The 15,726-nt window shown below is 42.8% G+C and overlaps 1 protein-coding gene across 6 annotated transcripts in view; it reads right to left on the reverse strand.

Annotated features, from left to right (window-relative positions):
- Positions 1-1,073: 1,073 nt before the first annotated feature.
- The window catches only part of LOC121724044 (5'-AMP-activated protein kinase subunit gamma-2-like), a 31,906-nt gene continuing 17,253 nt past the window's right edge, over positions 1,074-15,726 (reverse strand). For 3 of the 6 annotated variants that reach the window (XM_042110356.1, XM_042110375.1, XM_042110384.1), the window contains 13 exons: positions 9,588-9,799; positions 7,520-7,571; positions 6,873-6,982; positions 5,984-6,065; positions 5,717-5,775; positions 5,583-5,628; positions 5,342-5,396; positions 4,825-4,951; positions 4,375-4,540; positions 4,182-4,219; positions 3,904-4,050; positions 3,637-3,730; positions 1,074-2,558 (listed from right to left, as the gene is read on the reverse strand). In XM_042110356.1, the coding sequence (XP_041966290.1) occupies positions 2,527-2,558; positions 3,637-3,730; positions 3,904-4,050; positions 4,182-4,219; positions 4,375-4,540; positions 4,825-4,951; positions 5,342-5,396; positions 5,583-5,628; positions 5,717-5,775; positions 5,984-6,065; positions 6,873-6,982; positions 7,520-7,571; positions 9,588-9,799 (1,220 nt within the window). In that variant the 3' untranslated portion in view covers positions 1,074-2,526. Of the gene's footprint in view, positions 2,559-3,636; positions 3,731-3,903; positions 4,051-4,181; positions 4,220-4,374; positions 4,541-4,824; positions 4,952-5,341; positions 5,397-5,582; positions 5,629-5,716; positions 5,776-5,983; positions 6,066-6,872; positions 6,983-7,519; positions 7,572-7,666; positions 7,991-9,587; positions 9,800-15,726 lie in introns of those variants that run through there. The other 3 variants (XM_042110365.1, XM_042110392.1, XM_042110399.1) reach the window with 2 other exon arrangements.

The following is a 15,726-nucleotide window of genomic DNA, read 5'->3' on the forward strand; positions in this document are numbered from 1 at the left end:
CTGGGTTATACCAGAGACAGTTGATAAAGCGAGACCATTCACAGAAGGGTTCTTCCTGTTCCCCTATGGCACAGGGTTCGCCAGCACCATGCCTTTTTAGGAGACCAGCGAGAGATTCTTTACACTGTGGCCCTATGGAAGAAATCATTTTTTTCTCGGATTATGCCCCAGCCCTAATTTCTAAAGGATCTTTGGTTATACTAACTACACTGATGAAGTGCTGAAGTGATACATCCTTGACTGATACTGTTCAGATTCAGAATCATATGCTTGAACTTCATCAAACCTACCAGGATATCCAGTGTTTTTTTGCCTTTGTAAACATATTCTTGAAAAGAAATATCCAACTAAGGAAAGGCACTCACACATAAATACCTTCCATACTAATAGAGTTGTGCTGCCATCAAGTGGGCACTGTTAAAACTACTGTATACTCTGCCATATCCAATATGGCAAGTTGATCCCACTGCCCACTTAAACCACTGAATTCTGTCTTCAATTAGTCTTAGGAGTGGGTCTTTGGAAAACAAACCTCTAAGAGGTACCTAAAAACATTTTACATGCATATAAGCAGTCTCCAATTAAAACATCCAGTTTGCATTACAAGACATCTAGCTTGGTGCAGTCAAAGTCACACTGTTGACATGGAATACTTAGAGCATGGTATGAGTACTGCTTTAATCTTTAAACCACCACAAATCTTAACATATCCAGACAGGAAAGACTCAAAAAGTCAGGCGACATTTGCCATTAACTGGAGAATGTTGCACTCAGAGTTTGAGATTATGAATTATTATGACTTTTATGTTGCACACCCACACCTGCCACCTGAGTGATTATTTATGAGTATTATAGAATTTAGGAACAGATTTCTTTTGAGGCAGTTAGCTAAGAAAATAATATATATATTATTCTATATATATCTCAAGGCAGACCATTAATAACAATGCATTTCTATTAATTCACACCCATGTAACATACTGACCACAATGAAAGTACGAGAGTATGAAGCTTTCATTGAGATCTTGTGTATATTGTGTGTTGTGATAAGAACACAATCTTGACAGAAATGGCACTATTTAAACCATTTATTTACATATAATACACTTCCTTTTTATCCTTTATACTTTTAAACTTTTGGGAAAGAAATAACTCTGGACATTGTAGGTCACATGACAATATTTACACATGAAAATGGAGGGCCCAAGCTCCTCTAGTGAGAGGCCATATTTACAGTGCATGGCAAGTGCATTAGGACGTCCATGTTGCTCTTCTGCCCCCACAGGCAGGAGCTGGTACTACATCACTGGTCATCATCAGCGTTTTAGTGCACAGGACAGGACAACAACCCCATTTAAAGCCGCTTTCCACACTAGTGTTATTCCAGCCATGTCAGTGAAAGCACACTGTAGCCACACAAATACACACACATATACAAAGCTTACAGTATCTCTAAAAAAAAATAAAGCTTAAAAGTAATCTTTCAAAAGCATATGTCTTATAGAAAAATATGTGCCCTTTCCAGGAACGTAAAAACCCACAAAAATAATGGACACAATTCTATTGGGCTGCTTTCAAATGACACTCACATTATTTGTAATAGGGGATCTCTCCAACCAAGACTGTGAGAATCCCTTGTTGGCTGTACAGGTTAGACTGTTCCAAGGCACAATACTTCATGAACAATGACAACATGGCAGAAACACACCTGAATTAACAGAGCTAAATGGACACTGGTGAAGAATGAGCTTCAGCTTGAGGAGCTAAAACAATCAGTTAACAACCACTGCAACCTCTTGCCTGAAAATGGCCATACCATTCTGAGGCATTGAGGCCTTAGGGTCATCATCAAAACAAAGAGACAAAGTGTGCTCTAAGACTGCTTGCCATTCTGCCTGCTTAACTGGTTCAACCAACCCAGTGGTTCACACAACAAGCAGTTCCATGTTGTTGGCTTGAACCATATTTGTCCAAAATAATTTCTGCAGTGTTATCACCACCAAACATTCAAACGTGTTTTGTCTAAAAGTTTTGATAAAGCATGCAGCCTAAGCCTGTTCTGTAGTAGTTGGTATGATGCAGCATAAGGTCCTATGGCTTCAATCGCCACAGGTATAAACACAGTGAGTGACTTGGCACTATTGTCATTCATTTCAGCAAGGAGCAGCATATAATAAGTGTGCAGATAATAAACATTTACAGCAGTCGCAGGTGCTATGATCTAGCCCAGTTGGCATTACAAACAGATCAAGAACAGCCACGTGAGTCGCGCCAGTCTTTGAATCCAATGCAGACAAGGCCTGGTTTTGTTAGGAGGATGAAACAGTGGGACGTCCATCCAGCCTCCATCCTGCGCCCCCCAGTGCGGACTGAGGAGCGGCCAACTCCGGGCGTGACCAGGTGTGCAGCTCTGGCATGAGGGCACCAGACCACAGTGGACCCTCAGGCCACTACCGACCGGTCTGGTTCCACCAGGCGAACCTGCTAACCCTGCGCTTTCCCAGTGGGCCCACAGCAGCCCCCCTGTCACTCAGCTGCACTCTCTTTCCGTTCACCACCTATGTGTGAGAGAGAGAGAGAAGGAGAGAGATGGAGAGAGATGGAGAGAGGTGGAGAGAGGTGGAGAGAGGTGGAGAGAGGTGGAGAGAGATGGAGAGAGATGAACTCATTGTAAAATGTCACATGTAGGGTTGGGACGGTATGGATTTTTTCTTACTGCAGTTGAAAAGCAAAAAATGACCACGATTTACCGCTTTGAAGTTTTGTTTAGAAAACCTGAATCCATGTCATAAGATGGTCTCTCACAAAACACATCACTACATTAAACACTACGTACACACATGCATTTTTTTCCCTGCGGTGATGACGGTGACAAGCTCAGACCCTTAGTAGGCGTCACGTGATCGCGGTATTGCGGTAATGCAGTTACCGTCCCAGCCCTAGTCACATGTATACACATATACATTACACCATCCACTTCAATTCACAAACAATTGAATACACCTACATGCACTACTAGATAAATAACAATATTATCGATCCATATGATTTATATATGTATGGAGTCATGTTCATGCTCATAAGCAGTGAGCTGCTGGAGGATTTCAGAAGAGAAAAGTTCAGTGAAAGACGTGAGTAGATATGGGGCATGCCAATACAGCACACATCACCAGGAAGCAACCAATCACAATCACAGAGAGGTGTGATCTAGGGAGACGGGAAAACATGGCCTCAAATTCACACCACACGACGAAACCTCTACAGACAAGAGAGATTCATACATCCCGTCAACCAACACACCCATTCTCTCTTCTGCTCCTTATACATACACTGGCAAAGGTCTACCTACGTCTCTCATGGTGGGTCGAAGCCATGCCAAACCCACAGGCAGGCACAGAGCAGTGCTACAATGCAGGCTCTGCTGTACCTGAGATTGAGGGGTGGAGGGATCTGGGCGGTGGGAGGGGGGGGGGGGGGGCGTGAGGGTGGGGCGTGTGCCAGGGTGGTGAATCAGGAAGAGGGCAGAGCAGCATCTGAGATGTAGATGAGGAGAGGAAGAGAAAAAGCAGGAAAAGCAGGAAAAGCAGGAAAAGCAGGAGTGGAGAAAGAGGGGTTAGGAGTGCTGAGCATCGATACCTGCAGGGGTGAGCACCAGAGCCTGCAGGATGTCAGACAGGGAGATGACGCCCTCGATACACGAGCGCTCGTCCACCACCACCAGCCGATGCACCTGGAGAGGGTGGAGAGAAACAGACAAAAAGGGGAATAAGTAGTTTTCATGTTCTCATCATTTATTGGGAAAAGGCAAAATCACACATGTACAGACACAGCTCTGGTGGTGCCAGGACAAAGGAAAAAAAATGGATTTAAGGTGTTGGACTGAATGGGTGTTTATGATCTCACCTCTGCTTTAACAATCCTGTTCACAATCGTGTCAAGGTTCTCAAGCTTGTTGCACTTGACGACACCCTCAAAGTACTGCGAACGATGCTTCAGAGCCTGGGTCACGGTCACATCTAAGTTGTTATAGGTTTTCTCTGCAGCCAGATTCTACACACAGACAGGGAAGGGGAGAGGGAATGGGACATAAATGGGAGATAAATGGATTAAGCACATGGATGAAGGACTATTCCTGCATAAACATGGAATTAACTGCAATTCAAAAGAGAGGAAAGACTTACAATGACGTCAAATTTGGAATAAATGTCGACCACCTTTCCTGTGAGAAGGAATCAAGATGCAACATTACAACAAAAGAAGCACATAATCTATTTGAAACATTACAACAGAAGAAGCACATAATCTATTTGAAACAGGCATCAGCTACATCAACAAGAAGCTCTAGTGAAACAGATGGAAAGCAGACGTTCCTACCTGACTCATCCACTACAGGTAGAGCTGACACCCTTCTCTCAACAAACAGGTTCAGAGCTTTGATGATGGGTGTGTTTGGGTGGATGAAGGCAATATTTGTGTAGGTGCCAATACCCATCTCACCTAACGTTTGCTTCATTAGGGCAGGCTTTGGCATCTCACACATCTGTGAGGAAACAAATATAGAAATTCATGCCATACACAAACAAAACACACAAATATGCAGATTGTAGCTATTGTATATCCATGGACACGTACACATACTGTCAACATCACTATGAATCCTTTGTGACACCAAGGACTTTAGTTGTTTTTTTTTTATCCCAAGTAAAATTAAGACAACTTTTAAGAAACTCCCAACAGATCATTAAATGACTTCCCTCTGATACAATACAGCATGAATACTACAAACAACTTCTAAATATAGCTGTGAATGTGTCTCTCACTTACAAACAATTGCAGGAATTTCAGGACCCTCTTGTGTGTGAGGATATACAGGGCATTGCCAGTCACTGGGTCAATGATGGGCAGCCGATGGATTTTGTTTTTGATGAGTGAGTAGACAGCTTCAAACAAGCTGTGGAACATGAGCAGACAAAACGTCTTCAAATGGCCTTTGATGGCCGCTAGTGTCACAGTATACTACATAGCACAAAACAGATAGGCGCAGGAACAGCTGCATGCTGCGTTGGCAGAATTCATTTTCATTTCCTTGATTGTGTCAATATTGATCAGGACGTCCACATGTTGGGAGCCAAAGGCAAATAAAATTACTGGATGAGGAGAGCCAAAGGCAAACTACTGCTGACGGCTAACTGAGGTTGCTAACATACAGCATCCATTTTGACATGAAAATCCAAAAACTCATGCATGCAAAGCCTGTTGTCTATACTGGCTTCACACATACCAGCATTCAGACATTTGAAAATGATACAGATAAAAGATTAATAAAAGAAAAACATCCTACCTGGCCTCAGGTGATATACTGACAAATGGCTTGAACGTCTCTTGCAAGTACAGATCTGGAAGTAAAGAACAACTATTATGATCACTATTTTTCAGTAAGTCACAGGGATGATTCCCATACATGGAGCCAAGTCCCAGAGTTTTATTTCCAAGGAAAATTCCATTGAAGTTCTCTTTTAGTGCTTAACTGAAAGTTTAAAATCAATTTTTAAAATATTTAATCATACTGTACTCATGCTTACCTCTCCATGTTTCAATCTTATGCTCCTCTAATTCATATAGATGTACCTGAGAAATAAAAGTATACATACTATCACCATCACTATCACTATGAAGGACTCAACTAATCAACAGTAGACACTGACTGCTGACTTACCAGTGGTGACTTGTAGTATCTGTGCAGGATGATAATAAAGTCGGTGATGGTCAACATTCCTGAATACAAGGACAAGGCAAATCACTGCATAGCTATGGCAAATGGGTACCAGAAACAAACTTCAGGAAGACACTTGCTGTATACATTAGAGTTATATACACAAGATTAGCATTTGTGGATCTATAAATGAAGACAACTAAGCAACGAATGACAGAGGTCTGAGGAGAGTGTGTATATATCTATGTTTTTAACTGAAGATGCCCCTACCCACAAAGCTCTGCTTTTTGGTCTCCCACAGTGGTGCTGCACGAACTCCATTGGCCACCAAAGCAAAGAACGCTTTCTTTACCTGATGGGTGTTAACACAGGAGCAGAGGCAAGCTCATCATAAGCTCAAAGACACAGAACACTGAGCACAAACCATTCATACTTTTTCAGAGTGTGTTTTTTTGTCTGTGTGTTGCATTAACTGAAAATTGTAGCGATCCTGCTACAAAACAGTGTTAGTTCTTTGGGCAGTGGTTTTCTCATGCTGACAGTAAGCTTTAGTTTAGTTGGTCATCTGCTTAGATCATTTTGTTGTTTTCAGCACTCCTTCCAATCTGGGTTTAGTCTGTTATCAGAAGACAATAAATCTGTCCCTTGGGTCCAATGTTAACCAACGCATCCTGATTACTGTGTTGGACTGTGAGGAAATTTGTAGTTCACTGGGCTTTAGGGTCACATTCTCAAAGCCAGCAGAAGTTAATACTTCTACATGATTACTGTTTAACCTGGGCACACCCAGTTTTATAGCCATACACCACCACTTCAAAGAGGCAACTACAGCCTTATTCCTGGGAAAGATTAACCATGCAATAGAGACTAACTTTGTACCGCCAAATTATCATAACAGTGGTTGAATACCAACCTACAATGTTACCCTGTTACCATAAAGAAAGCAAATAGTGCTTTCTACAGCATTTTCTGGTTTGCCTTTCAGTTTGCATCACTATTTCTTTATTTATATTGACAGGGAATATTCTCAAACTAATAACATACTAAACTAAACCAGGAAATCTGTTAAATTTTTTGAAATCATAATTTAGAATGAGGTTTGACAAGAGCAGTATGGTAAAGTGTTAGAAACTATGTGATCAAAGATATTAGCACTTGCCTGTAGGGAAGTGTCAAAGACCACCAACTTCGAGCTTGTGGGAATGAGATCATAGCATTTATGAGACTTCATGAAATGCATGTACATGTCATTCTCTGGCTCCTCAGACACTGTGGGAACACACATTGCACAACAAAGTTAAACAGTATATATTATATCAGTTAATGTGAGGATGACTTCCAAGTTTGCCTTGCCTGAGTCAGGCGAGTGTAGGTTTAATGAGGTTAAATATCCATTAATAGTAGGCTATGTAACTCCATGATAGCCTATAACACCATTTGGACCAAGTTTCAATTAATTCGCCTAAGAATCGGATATCCACGCCGTTTCATTGTTTCATTAGTAGTGGCCAATTAAATTCAAGCTTGGATGGCTGATGCCATGCCTCTTTGCTGCTTGGATAGGCAACACAATTTCTGGAAATATCTGCAGAGCATCATGTTTCAGTCTTGCAATCGCCTGCAATTTGTTGCAATAGGCTAGGCTACTAAATATCGAGTTCTTTGATGTCGGCATTATTCTGGTTCCTTTTAGATTTCATTAAAAAAAACGCAGGCTAAACACTGAAACATCGACAAAAGTTTATCGTGTTGTATTTTCTACAAATAACTTCTTAGGAAGAATGATTACTGAAAAAACATGCTCACCTTCATCTTCAATTTCAAGTTTTTCCAGCATGCCTTCGGCTAATCCAGAGATCTGTGAATAAAGTTAGGATTTAAATCACCAGCCTACCGAGTGAAGACTTCTTAACCTCGCGTTGACGACTCAAAGTGAAACCGGGAAACTTTTACCTAATTAGCTAACCGACAGGAAAAGAAAATGGGACAACCGTGTGATTCCTTCACGTAGCCCGCAGAAGAACAACTATGACTGAAGTTACGTTGAAGGGCAAGTGAAACTATTGCTCTTGTGCTCATTCATGTTTGCCCTTGCCCGTGTCCCCGCTACAGTAACCTAGTTCACACAGGGACGCAAGCGAACAAACTCTCTGGGTAAAACATGAATCAGGCACAGGCACACCCCCAGAATGTATTCTTGCTTACATAGGCCTACCGCAAGACTGTGACCGGTTTCTAGCTCAAATCACCTGAACCCTCCTTCCATAAACTATAGGTTATCTTCGTAATTCACAGCGACATCTACTAGGCTACACACAAATAAACCTTCTGAAAGTCATAGCCTAGACCTATTTGCTGTTCAGTTCGTTTCCATGTCTAGCTTAATAAGGAATCCCTTACAAAAAACACTACTACTACTACTACTACTACTACTACTACTACTACTAATAATAATAATAATAACAAAAAGACAAAAGAAAAAAACAGTTTTCTGTGAATCAAAACTGCAGTGTTGGAGGAATTATTTGCAGCAGACTTGGTGTAAAATGGCACAGACTGAAAAAAACAACAACTGACCAGTGCTCAGTTTCAGAGCATTTAAGGGGCATGACATGTGAGGATACCAGGCAGTGCCCACTGCACTGCCAACGCCAGGAAAAGCCCACACAGCCTTCATCCCCACAGCAACCTCAGGCAGTGCCCACTGCACTGACAACGCCAGGAAAAGCCCACACAGCCTTCATCCCCACAGCAACCTCAGGCAGTGCCCACTGCACTGACAACGCCAGGAAAAGCCCACACAGCCTTCATCCCCACAGCAACCTCAGACACTGCAGGGTTTTTTCCCCCTTCCAGACTGCAGAGGTTCTCACCACCACTCGCTATCAATTTCTGTGACAGTAAACATGGCACCAGCCTTCCACACTTCACCACTGCCACCCTCTGGATTGCAAGGCAGTAAAACAAAGCAGGTGAGTAGAGACAGGCTGGGTTCCATTTTAATCTGCATGGGCGAGATGTGTTACTGAGCCTGACTGAAATACTGCCAGCTGTGTAAGGACCCTCCGCCAGAGTGAGGTTAATAAGGAAGAAGGGTTTAAAGCAGGATGCCCCTGATGCCCACAGACACACATACACACACACACACAGACAAACACACACACATAAAACAACGTCATTACAAATCATCTCATTTCAACATAGCTATGACTTTTTTCGGACTATCCATATTTCACCAATAATAATGTGGAAGCACAGTTTACTTAAAGAACAATGTTACGTAGTCTACACACTGAACCCCATCTCATCAGTTCGCTGTCAAGTCAGAGCAAATGCCTGAGTGGAGCACACATCTCATTAGACAAAATGCTGTGCTGCTAAAACTACATGAGCCAGTGGGGTGGACAGTGGTTAAATGAGCCCATCAGAGCCGGCAGCGTTTTGACTCAGCTTTGCATCAAGCCAATTAAGCTCAGCGGAGTCTTGATTACTATCCGGTCACAACAGTTTCTATGCCGTGTGTGTGTGTGTGTGTGTGTGTGTGTGTGTGTGTGTACTACTTAAACAAATACCTCCCGGTAAATTAACCTGAAAAGGGTTTTATGTGAATAGGAGAAGGCAACTGTATACTGTATGATCAACCCACAGGGACAATATTTTGTCTTTGGGCGACAGAGGATATGTTTTTCCTTGATCCATATTGGCTTGATCCATGTAGTACAGTATGTGGAAATGGCCTGACCTAAACTAGGAAATTAAACCTCAACACCCCACAGTCATGGTCATATCTCCAGACATATTATATAGAAGACAATGCCAAGTTCAGACATCCAAACATCAAACCAAAGCAAAGGGCAAAGTGTCTGTGGCTCACCTGTCGTGAGGTAGACTTGGAAACAGAGGCGAGGATGGGGGGCTTGGCGGAGGAGAGGGGCTGGCTGTAGCGCAGGATGGACTCCGAGGGGGAGGAGGGGGAACGGGACCGCGGCTCCACCCGCTCCGGGACAGGGCTCTGGGCGTCCACAGAGAACACCGGCGGGCTGGGCGTCTGGGTCGGTGTGCCTGGTGGAGAGGACAGGCCTGAGGCTGGGAGGACACAAAGGTTGCACCATGCAACATCATTGTTATACACAGAGACTAGGTTTTGAAGACAGCGATTAATAAGGGTTTACAGGGAACAGAGTAAGACATGTGGGGAACTGCACAATGTGTGTCCCACCAACAAAATACAGGACAAGACAGATTCTAGAAAAGTTTGCTTTAAAGGTTGTATCAGCGATTGCAGGCCCAAAAAAGGCCCAAGCATAAATGATCACATTCATCTAATCTTTCCTAATGATCCGCTAGCTGCCCGGCCCATTAGCAGGCCGTCAAAAAAAACGCGCCTCTGTAGGCAGCCTAGGCTCTGAGATCTGCACACAAAAACAATTGCTACCAACAAGTGTTGCCAACCACTCAAAGGCAAAATAAAGTGTTCCAACCAATAACCGACGAGATGCGCGTTCAGGAGTTTCAATTGCACGGGAGGGAGGGGGAGGGAGTATCGAGTTAGCTCTCTGTTTTGTTTGAACGTCAACAGAAGTGACATTACCCTGCCATCGCTGATACAACCTTTAAGAACAACTTTGCTCTTGAAATTTCTCTATCGTGAATTGAAGGATTACTTTACCTTAACTGTAGAAGCTCTATCACAGACTAGCTCAAACTCAATGTAATATTTTGTCTCTTTTGATTTTGCAACTTTCAGTGGTAACAACTAGCTTTGCCACTGCCGTTCTCTGTCAGTTTCCCTTAAATGAAGATGTTTGATTGAATCCATTCTGCATTTAGTAACAAGCTGTCACCCATCATAAACTTAATGTAAATCTGGGTGTGAGTATCATATACTCACTGGACAACCTTCAGTTGAGTCGATAATGTGTGTAGGTGAGTGAGTGTGTGTGTGTGTGTGTGTGTGTGTGTGTGTGTGGGGGGGGGGGGGGGGGGGTAGATGTGTGCTTTTTTGTTTTGTTCATTTGTTTTGTGTTTTTGTGGTAGGCTGTTTGAATCATTTTACAACTGCCTGGTCAAAAAAGTTGAGACAGGGCAAATGTGACTGAAAAGAGAACGATTTAACAGATTTCTTGCATAACTGATCAACTCCAAAAAAAACACAATGACTAAAAAATAGTCTACATTATGCAGTGAGGTACTTTAGGTAAAAGCTGCTGACCAAAAAATATAAAATGTGTGTTAATCAGTAGTAACTGTAACGCCAGTGAACACAATGTGAGTTCTATCAGGCTTCCCTCAGTGCTGGTTGTTCCTGGAATCCTGGCTATCTCCTGACATTTAGCAGCCTAATGCCATCTCTCTGCAGCCCGCTTCATTTCCGCCATGGCGGCGTCTTATTTTAGCCCTGGCTGCGGTCACACACATTCCACGGGAGCAGATAAGACAGTGCAGCACACACATGCTAGTCCACTGCTGCTCGGCTGTATCGCCTGCCAAAAGCACCTCACACTTACAGTTACAGTGAGTGAGTGTGTGCGTGTGTGTTTGTGAGTGAGTGTGAGTGTGTGTGTGTGTGTGTGTGTGTGTGTGTGTGTGTGTGTCTGTGCGTGTGTGTGTGCGTGTGTGTGTGTGTGTGTGTGTGTGTGTGTGTGTGTGTGTGTGTGTGTGTGTGTGTGTCTGTGCATGTTTGTGTGTGTGTGTGTGTGTGTGAGAGAGAGAGAGAGAAGAGGCATCACTGTCACACCAATGCGCTAACAACTGCTGACCGATATGGATCTGTCACAGTCCCAACACTGCCTGCAGTCGCACCTTGCAGGGTTCCAGTCTATAACTGTGGATTCATTTTGGCTCCCACAGAAAATCTATGACAAAAGTCAATTGGACTCTGGCATCAGACCAGCAACAAAAACTTTTGACAATGACATGATATCTTTGTATTGCCAAAGATTGTGCCAATGAGATTTTGGGAGATCCTACTTTTCAAGATCTATATGCAAATCTATATGCCCTGGAAAGGTATTTCAGTTGCAAGGTTCAGCTTTCAAAACTGAATAGGAACTAGGGATGGTATTACAACAATCCAAACATCAATAAACACTTGAGACGCACCGGAGCTGTCAACCGAGTCCACTGGTATTTGAGGAACAAGTCATTAATATGCCTAGCACATGTGGCCTTGATCTTATTTAGCAAACAGCAAATGTCATGGTTGTGCTGAAAGGCAAGGGAGGGGGGGGCAGTCATCTGTAGGGGTGGCAGGGGCTATTGGGGCAACTGAGTCTGTTTGAAATATGTCACAGGCAGCACATTGCAACATGTGACCGGGTGAGAGAGAGAGAGAGAGAGAGAGAGAGAGAGAGAGAGAGAGAGGCATGCAGGGAGTTGGAACCAGGTATCCCCCACTGGTGTGATATGCATATGAGAGAAAGAGAGAGAGCAACATAGTGTTAAAAAAGGAGGACTAGTGAGACAAAACCAGAGATACAGTATACTTAATATTTATACGATGGGAAAGGAGAAGGGAGAAAGGAGGAGAGGGCGTGTAGTCAGGGACAGACATGTCAGTAATATCCTCTAATCTAAAGGACTGCCAGTAAATAAGCATCAACAGTGTGTGACACACTGGTCACCGGATCCACCCAACAACCTGCTTTAACCCCTGACACCAGAACCTTACCCTTAGGGAAGTAGGCCAGTGAAAGGCAAGACCCCCCCCCCCCACACACACACACACACACACTTCGACCTATCTGAGTCAGGGGCTTGTGACCAAAGATTCTAGAACAGAGCTCTGTTCTAGAATCTTTGCTTGTGACTATGTTCTACCCCTGTCATGCGCTGGACATCTGACAGAGAGTCAGAGGCAGTGTGCTGAGAGAGGGGCTCCCTGACTCGGGGCTAGGGGTCACAGCCAGTCCCAATTAGGTAGGAGTTGTCAGGTCCACAGCCAAGTGGCCCCCGACATACTTTGCACACTGTAGATCCCATGCCTGGTCCACTATAGTATTACCCCCCAACCCACCCCCCACTGAGGAACTCTTGGCAGGCTGGCACAGTACAGTTTGGCAGATGAGTCAAAATGCACACACAGAATTGTAAATGTATGGTTTGAAATACAACCGCTAGTGGAAATTATTAGCCTTGTTGAACCCAGACAAACCTGCTGGCAAATGTAAAAAACGATCTCTGTCTGGAGACTGTCCAATTGAAGCCATGTCTGAGTCACCAATACTCCAGGAACCAATCACAACCGCTTATCCTGCATGGGGCGGCTTTATATGATGGCAGACAGAGTACAGCTAGCAGTGCTATTTAACACAACCAATGGCTGTACTGATGCCATGTATTTTCTTTGGAATTGAGTAAACAACTGCATTTAAAACCTTTGAAAGATGTGTTTGCTATACTTAGCCTGGAAAAATCCAGACTCATTCACGAAGTGAAGAGTCTGGTGACTCTCGATTGGAAAACGTTTACAACACTTTCACTGTGACGGGCACTAACTTTGAAATCATTGATCCAGCCTCACATTGATCACATTGATAAGAGATCCATAATGTTACTTCCTACTTTGCCACAACTTTACAAACTGACAACAAACAGCATCAACAGTCAGGAAACAATATATGGGAGTCTATCTTTGCTGAAAATAAATTTCTGCATTTTTCCAACTGCATTTTTTGATGTTTGCAGCAGGCTTGTGCAAAATTCAGAATTTAATTGAGAATGACCCCTAAATTCCAATTTAATTCTTGAATTTGAATTGAGGTCCAAAATAGGATTTAGAATTACAATTTGAATTAAAGGAAGTAGAATTGAAATTCAATGAAATTCGAAGAAATTCATAAACATAATTTAAGGGTAGTGCCTAACAATGAAGCTTCACAGTATATGTCAGATATGATTGCATCAAACACACAACTTATAAATTAAAACAGTAACCAATTACATTTCCAAAGTAATCTTCTCAAAACTGAATGTATGTGAGATTCAACACATTCTTTCTGTTGTGTGACTGTGGAATTGCTTTGAATTGCCATGAATTTAATTTCACTTCCTGTCATTCCAATTCAAATTCAAATACTGAAAAGAAGTGTTTAAGTTCTGCCAGCAGGTCCGGCAAATTAATACATGTAAATGTAAATTTAATTTCAGTGCTGGTTACACCCCTTGGAATTGTGAATGAAGGGTCCCCAGACCCATTCTCAATCTCAATTGTAGCTTTACAAGTAGGTCAGTGTGATAATATTTATAGTAAAGTGATAATATTTATAGTAAAGTGATAATATTTATAGTAAAGTGATATTTCATGATATTTCATGCTCTACCATTAGACAACTGAAGCTACTGCTAGAGTAGTCACAAAGTTTTTAACACAACAATAGACCATAAATTGTGGCATGAATATCTTTAAATTGTATAGCCTTTAGCCATTACATGCATTGCAATTGCAATGGCACAAGATATCACATAAATACTCAATTTCCACTTGGCAGAAGTGCCCTCGGGGGCTCAGATACAGGTCTCTAAAGTGCTTTGGCAAAAGTTTCATATCCGCAGATTGTTAACAAGAATGTGAATTTCCTCTGAATTGCAACTGTTATATCCCTGTGCTATCATCTGGGGCGAAACTGGGTCATGCTCCCATGCCACAGGTAAACCACACAGAATAAGGGGCTCGGCTGACTTTGGCTGCTCATCTCCTAAATCACATGCCCATCTGACACCAGAGCCTCGCTCAGAGCAGCGGACTGCTCCAACACAAGTGATGAGCAGAGGGGAAGTGCCGTAAAGAACTCAACACGAGCATCTGCTGACAGCTCAGTCCAGCTTGGCAGGCTGTCGGAGGTGGCCTGACCGATTAGGACACCACAGCCTTGGGAGCATGCAAAGCACCCCAGCTGCAGCATTACAAATGTAAGATCACATTTGCATTAGATAACATAGCCATGCTATTTAGTGGGGAAAACTATGGGAATGCCATAGGGAGGATGCATCTGAAACCAGCCATAAACAGCTCCGACAGAAATAAAGTATTCTTCTGTTCCATTTTTAGCTTTACAATGAAACACAAATAAATGAAAAACAAAGTGAATTCACATCTTTTACACACAATTGCAGAGGTAAGCTCAATCAGCGTCAACTCTTTTAATTCTGTCCCTCACTGTGACACCAAAAGACCTTCTCTAGAGTAGGGGTAAACAATGAAATACCCATTCTCAGAGTCACCCATTTATAGGCTACTGTAAGGATATACCAGCAGGGCTTAAATTTCACTGCTGGATTGCGGGTATTGCGCATAATTTGTTCAAGTCCCGCAACTCTAGCCATCATAATGCGAGAAAATGCGAGACATATGTTATTGAATGTGTGTGTGTGTGTTGTCTGTATGCTACTGTGACCTTGAATTTCCCCTAGGGATCAATAAAGTATATCTATCTATCTATCTATCTATCTACACTTTTACAGCCTGTCTGATGACATTAATATAATCATGAAGTGGCGTAAATGCGGTGCTATTGACCGGACGGATCAACTACTGAGTTGAATTGAACATAGCCTCATGCAGACGCAGACACACACACACACGGAGAGAGAGAGAGAGAGAGAGAGAGAGAGAGAGAAAACCACTTTGCGCTTACGCAAATAGGCTACGCAACCATGGCAAACTTTTACATCTGGAAAGAGCTCCTTGGTAACTATCCTGCTAGCTCAGGTCACGTCAACACTTGATCCCAGAAAGATTGTCTTCGGCTTGTTAGTTTTTTGACATAGAAACCATAATGAATTGCATCCACATATCCTATGCACTATGCACAACTTTTATTCACTAGCGACTAGCCTAAAACCGTCAGGCTGAAGGGAGGCTAATTACTCTCACGTATTTCTTTAAGTGACAGGCACTCAATTACACCTATTCATCACCCATAGATATATATAGGCCTACTGACAGTATATCTATGCTCATCACCAATGTGCACTCAATTAGACCTACACACCACATTAAAGATATGCCTAAG

Source organism: Alosa sapidissima, chromosome 1 (genome assembly GCF_018492685.1).
Source record: "Alosa sapidissima isolate fAloSap1 chromosome 1, fAloSap1.pri, whole genome shotgun sequence".
Classification (NCBI taxonomy): domain Eukaryota; kingdom Metazoa; phylum Chordata; class Actinopteri; order Clupeiformes; family Clupeidae; genus Alosa; species Alosa sapidissima.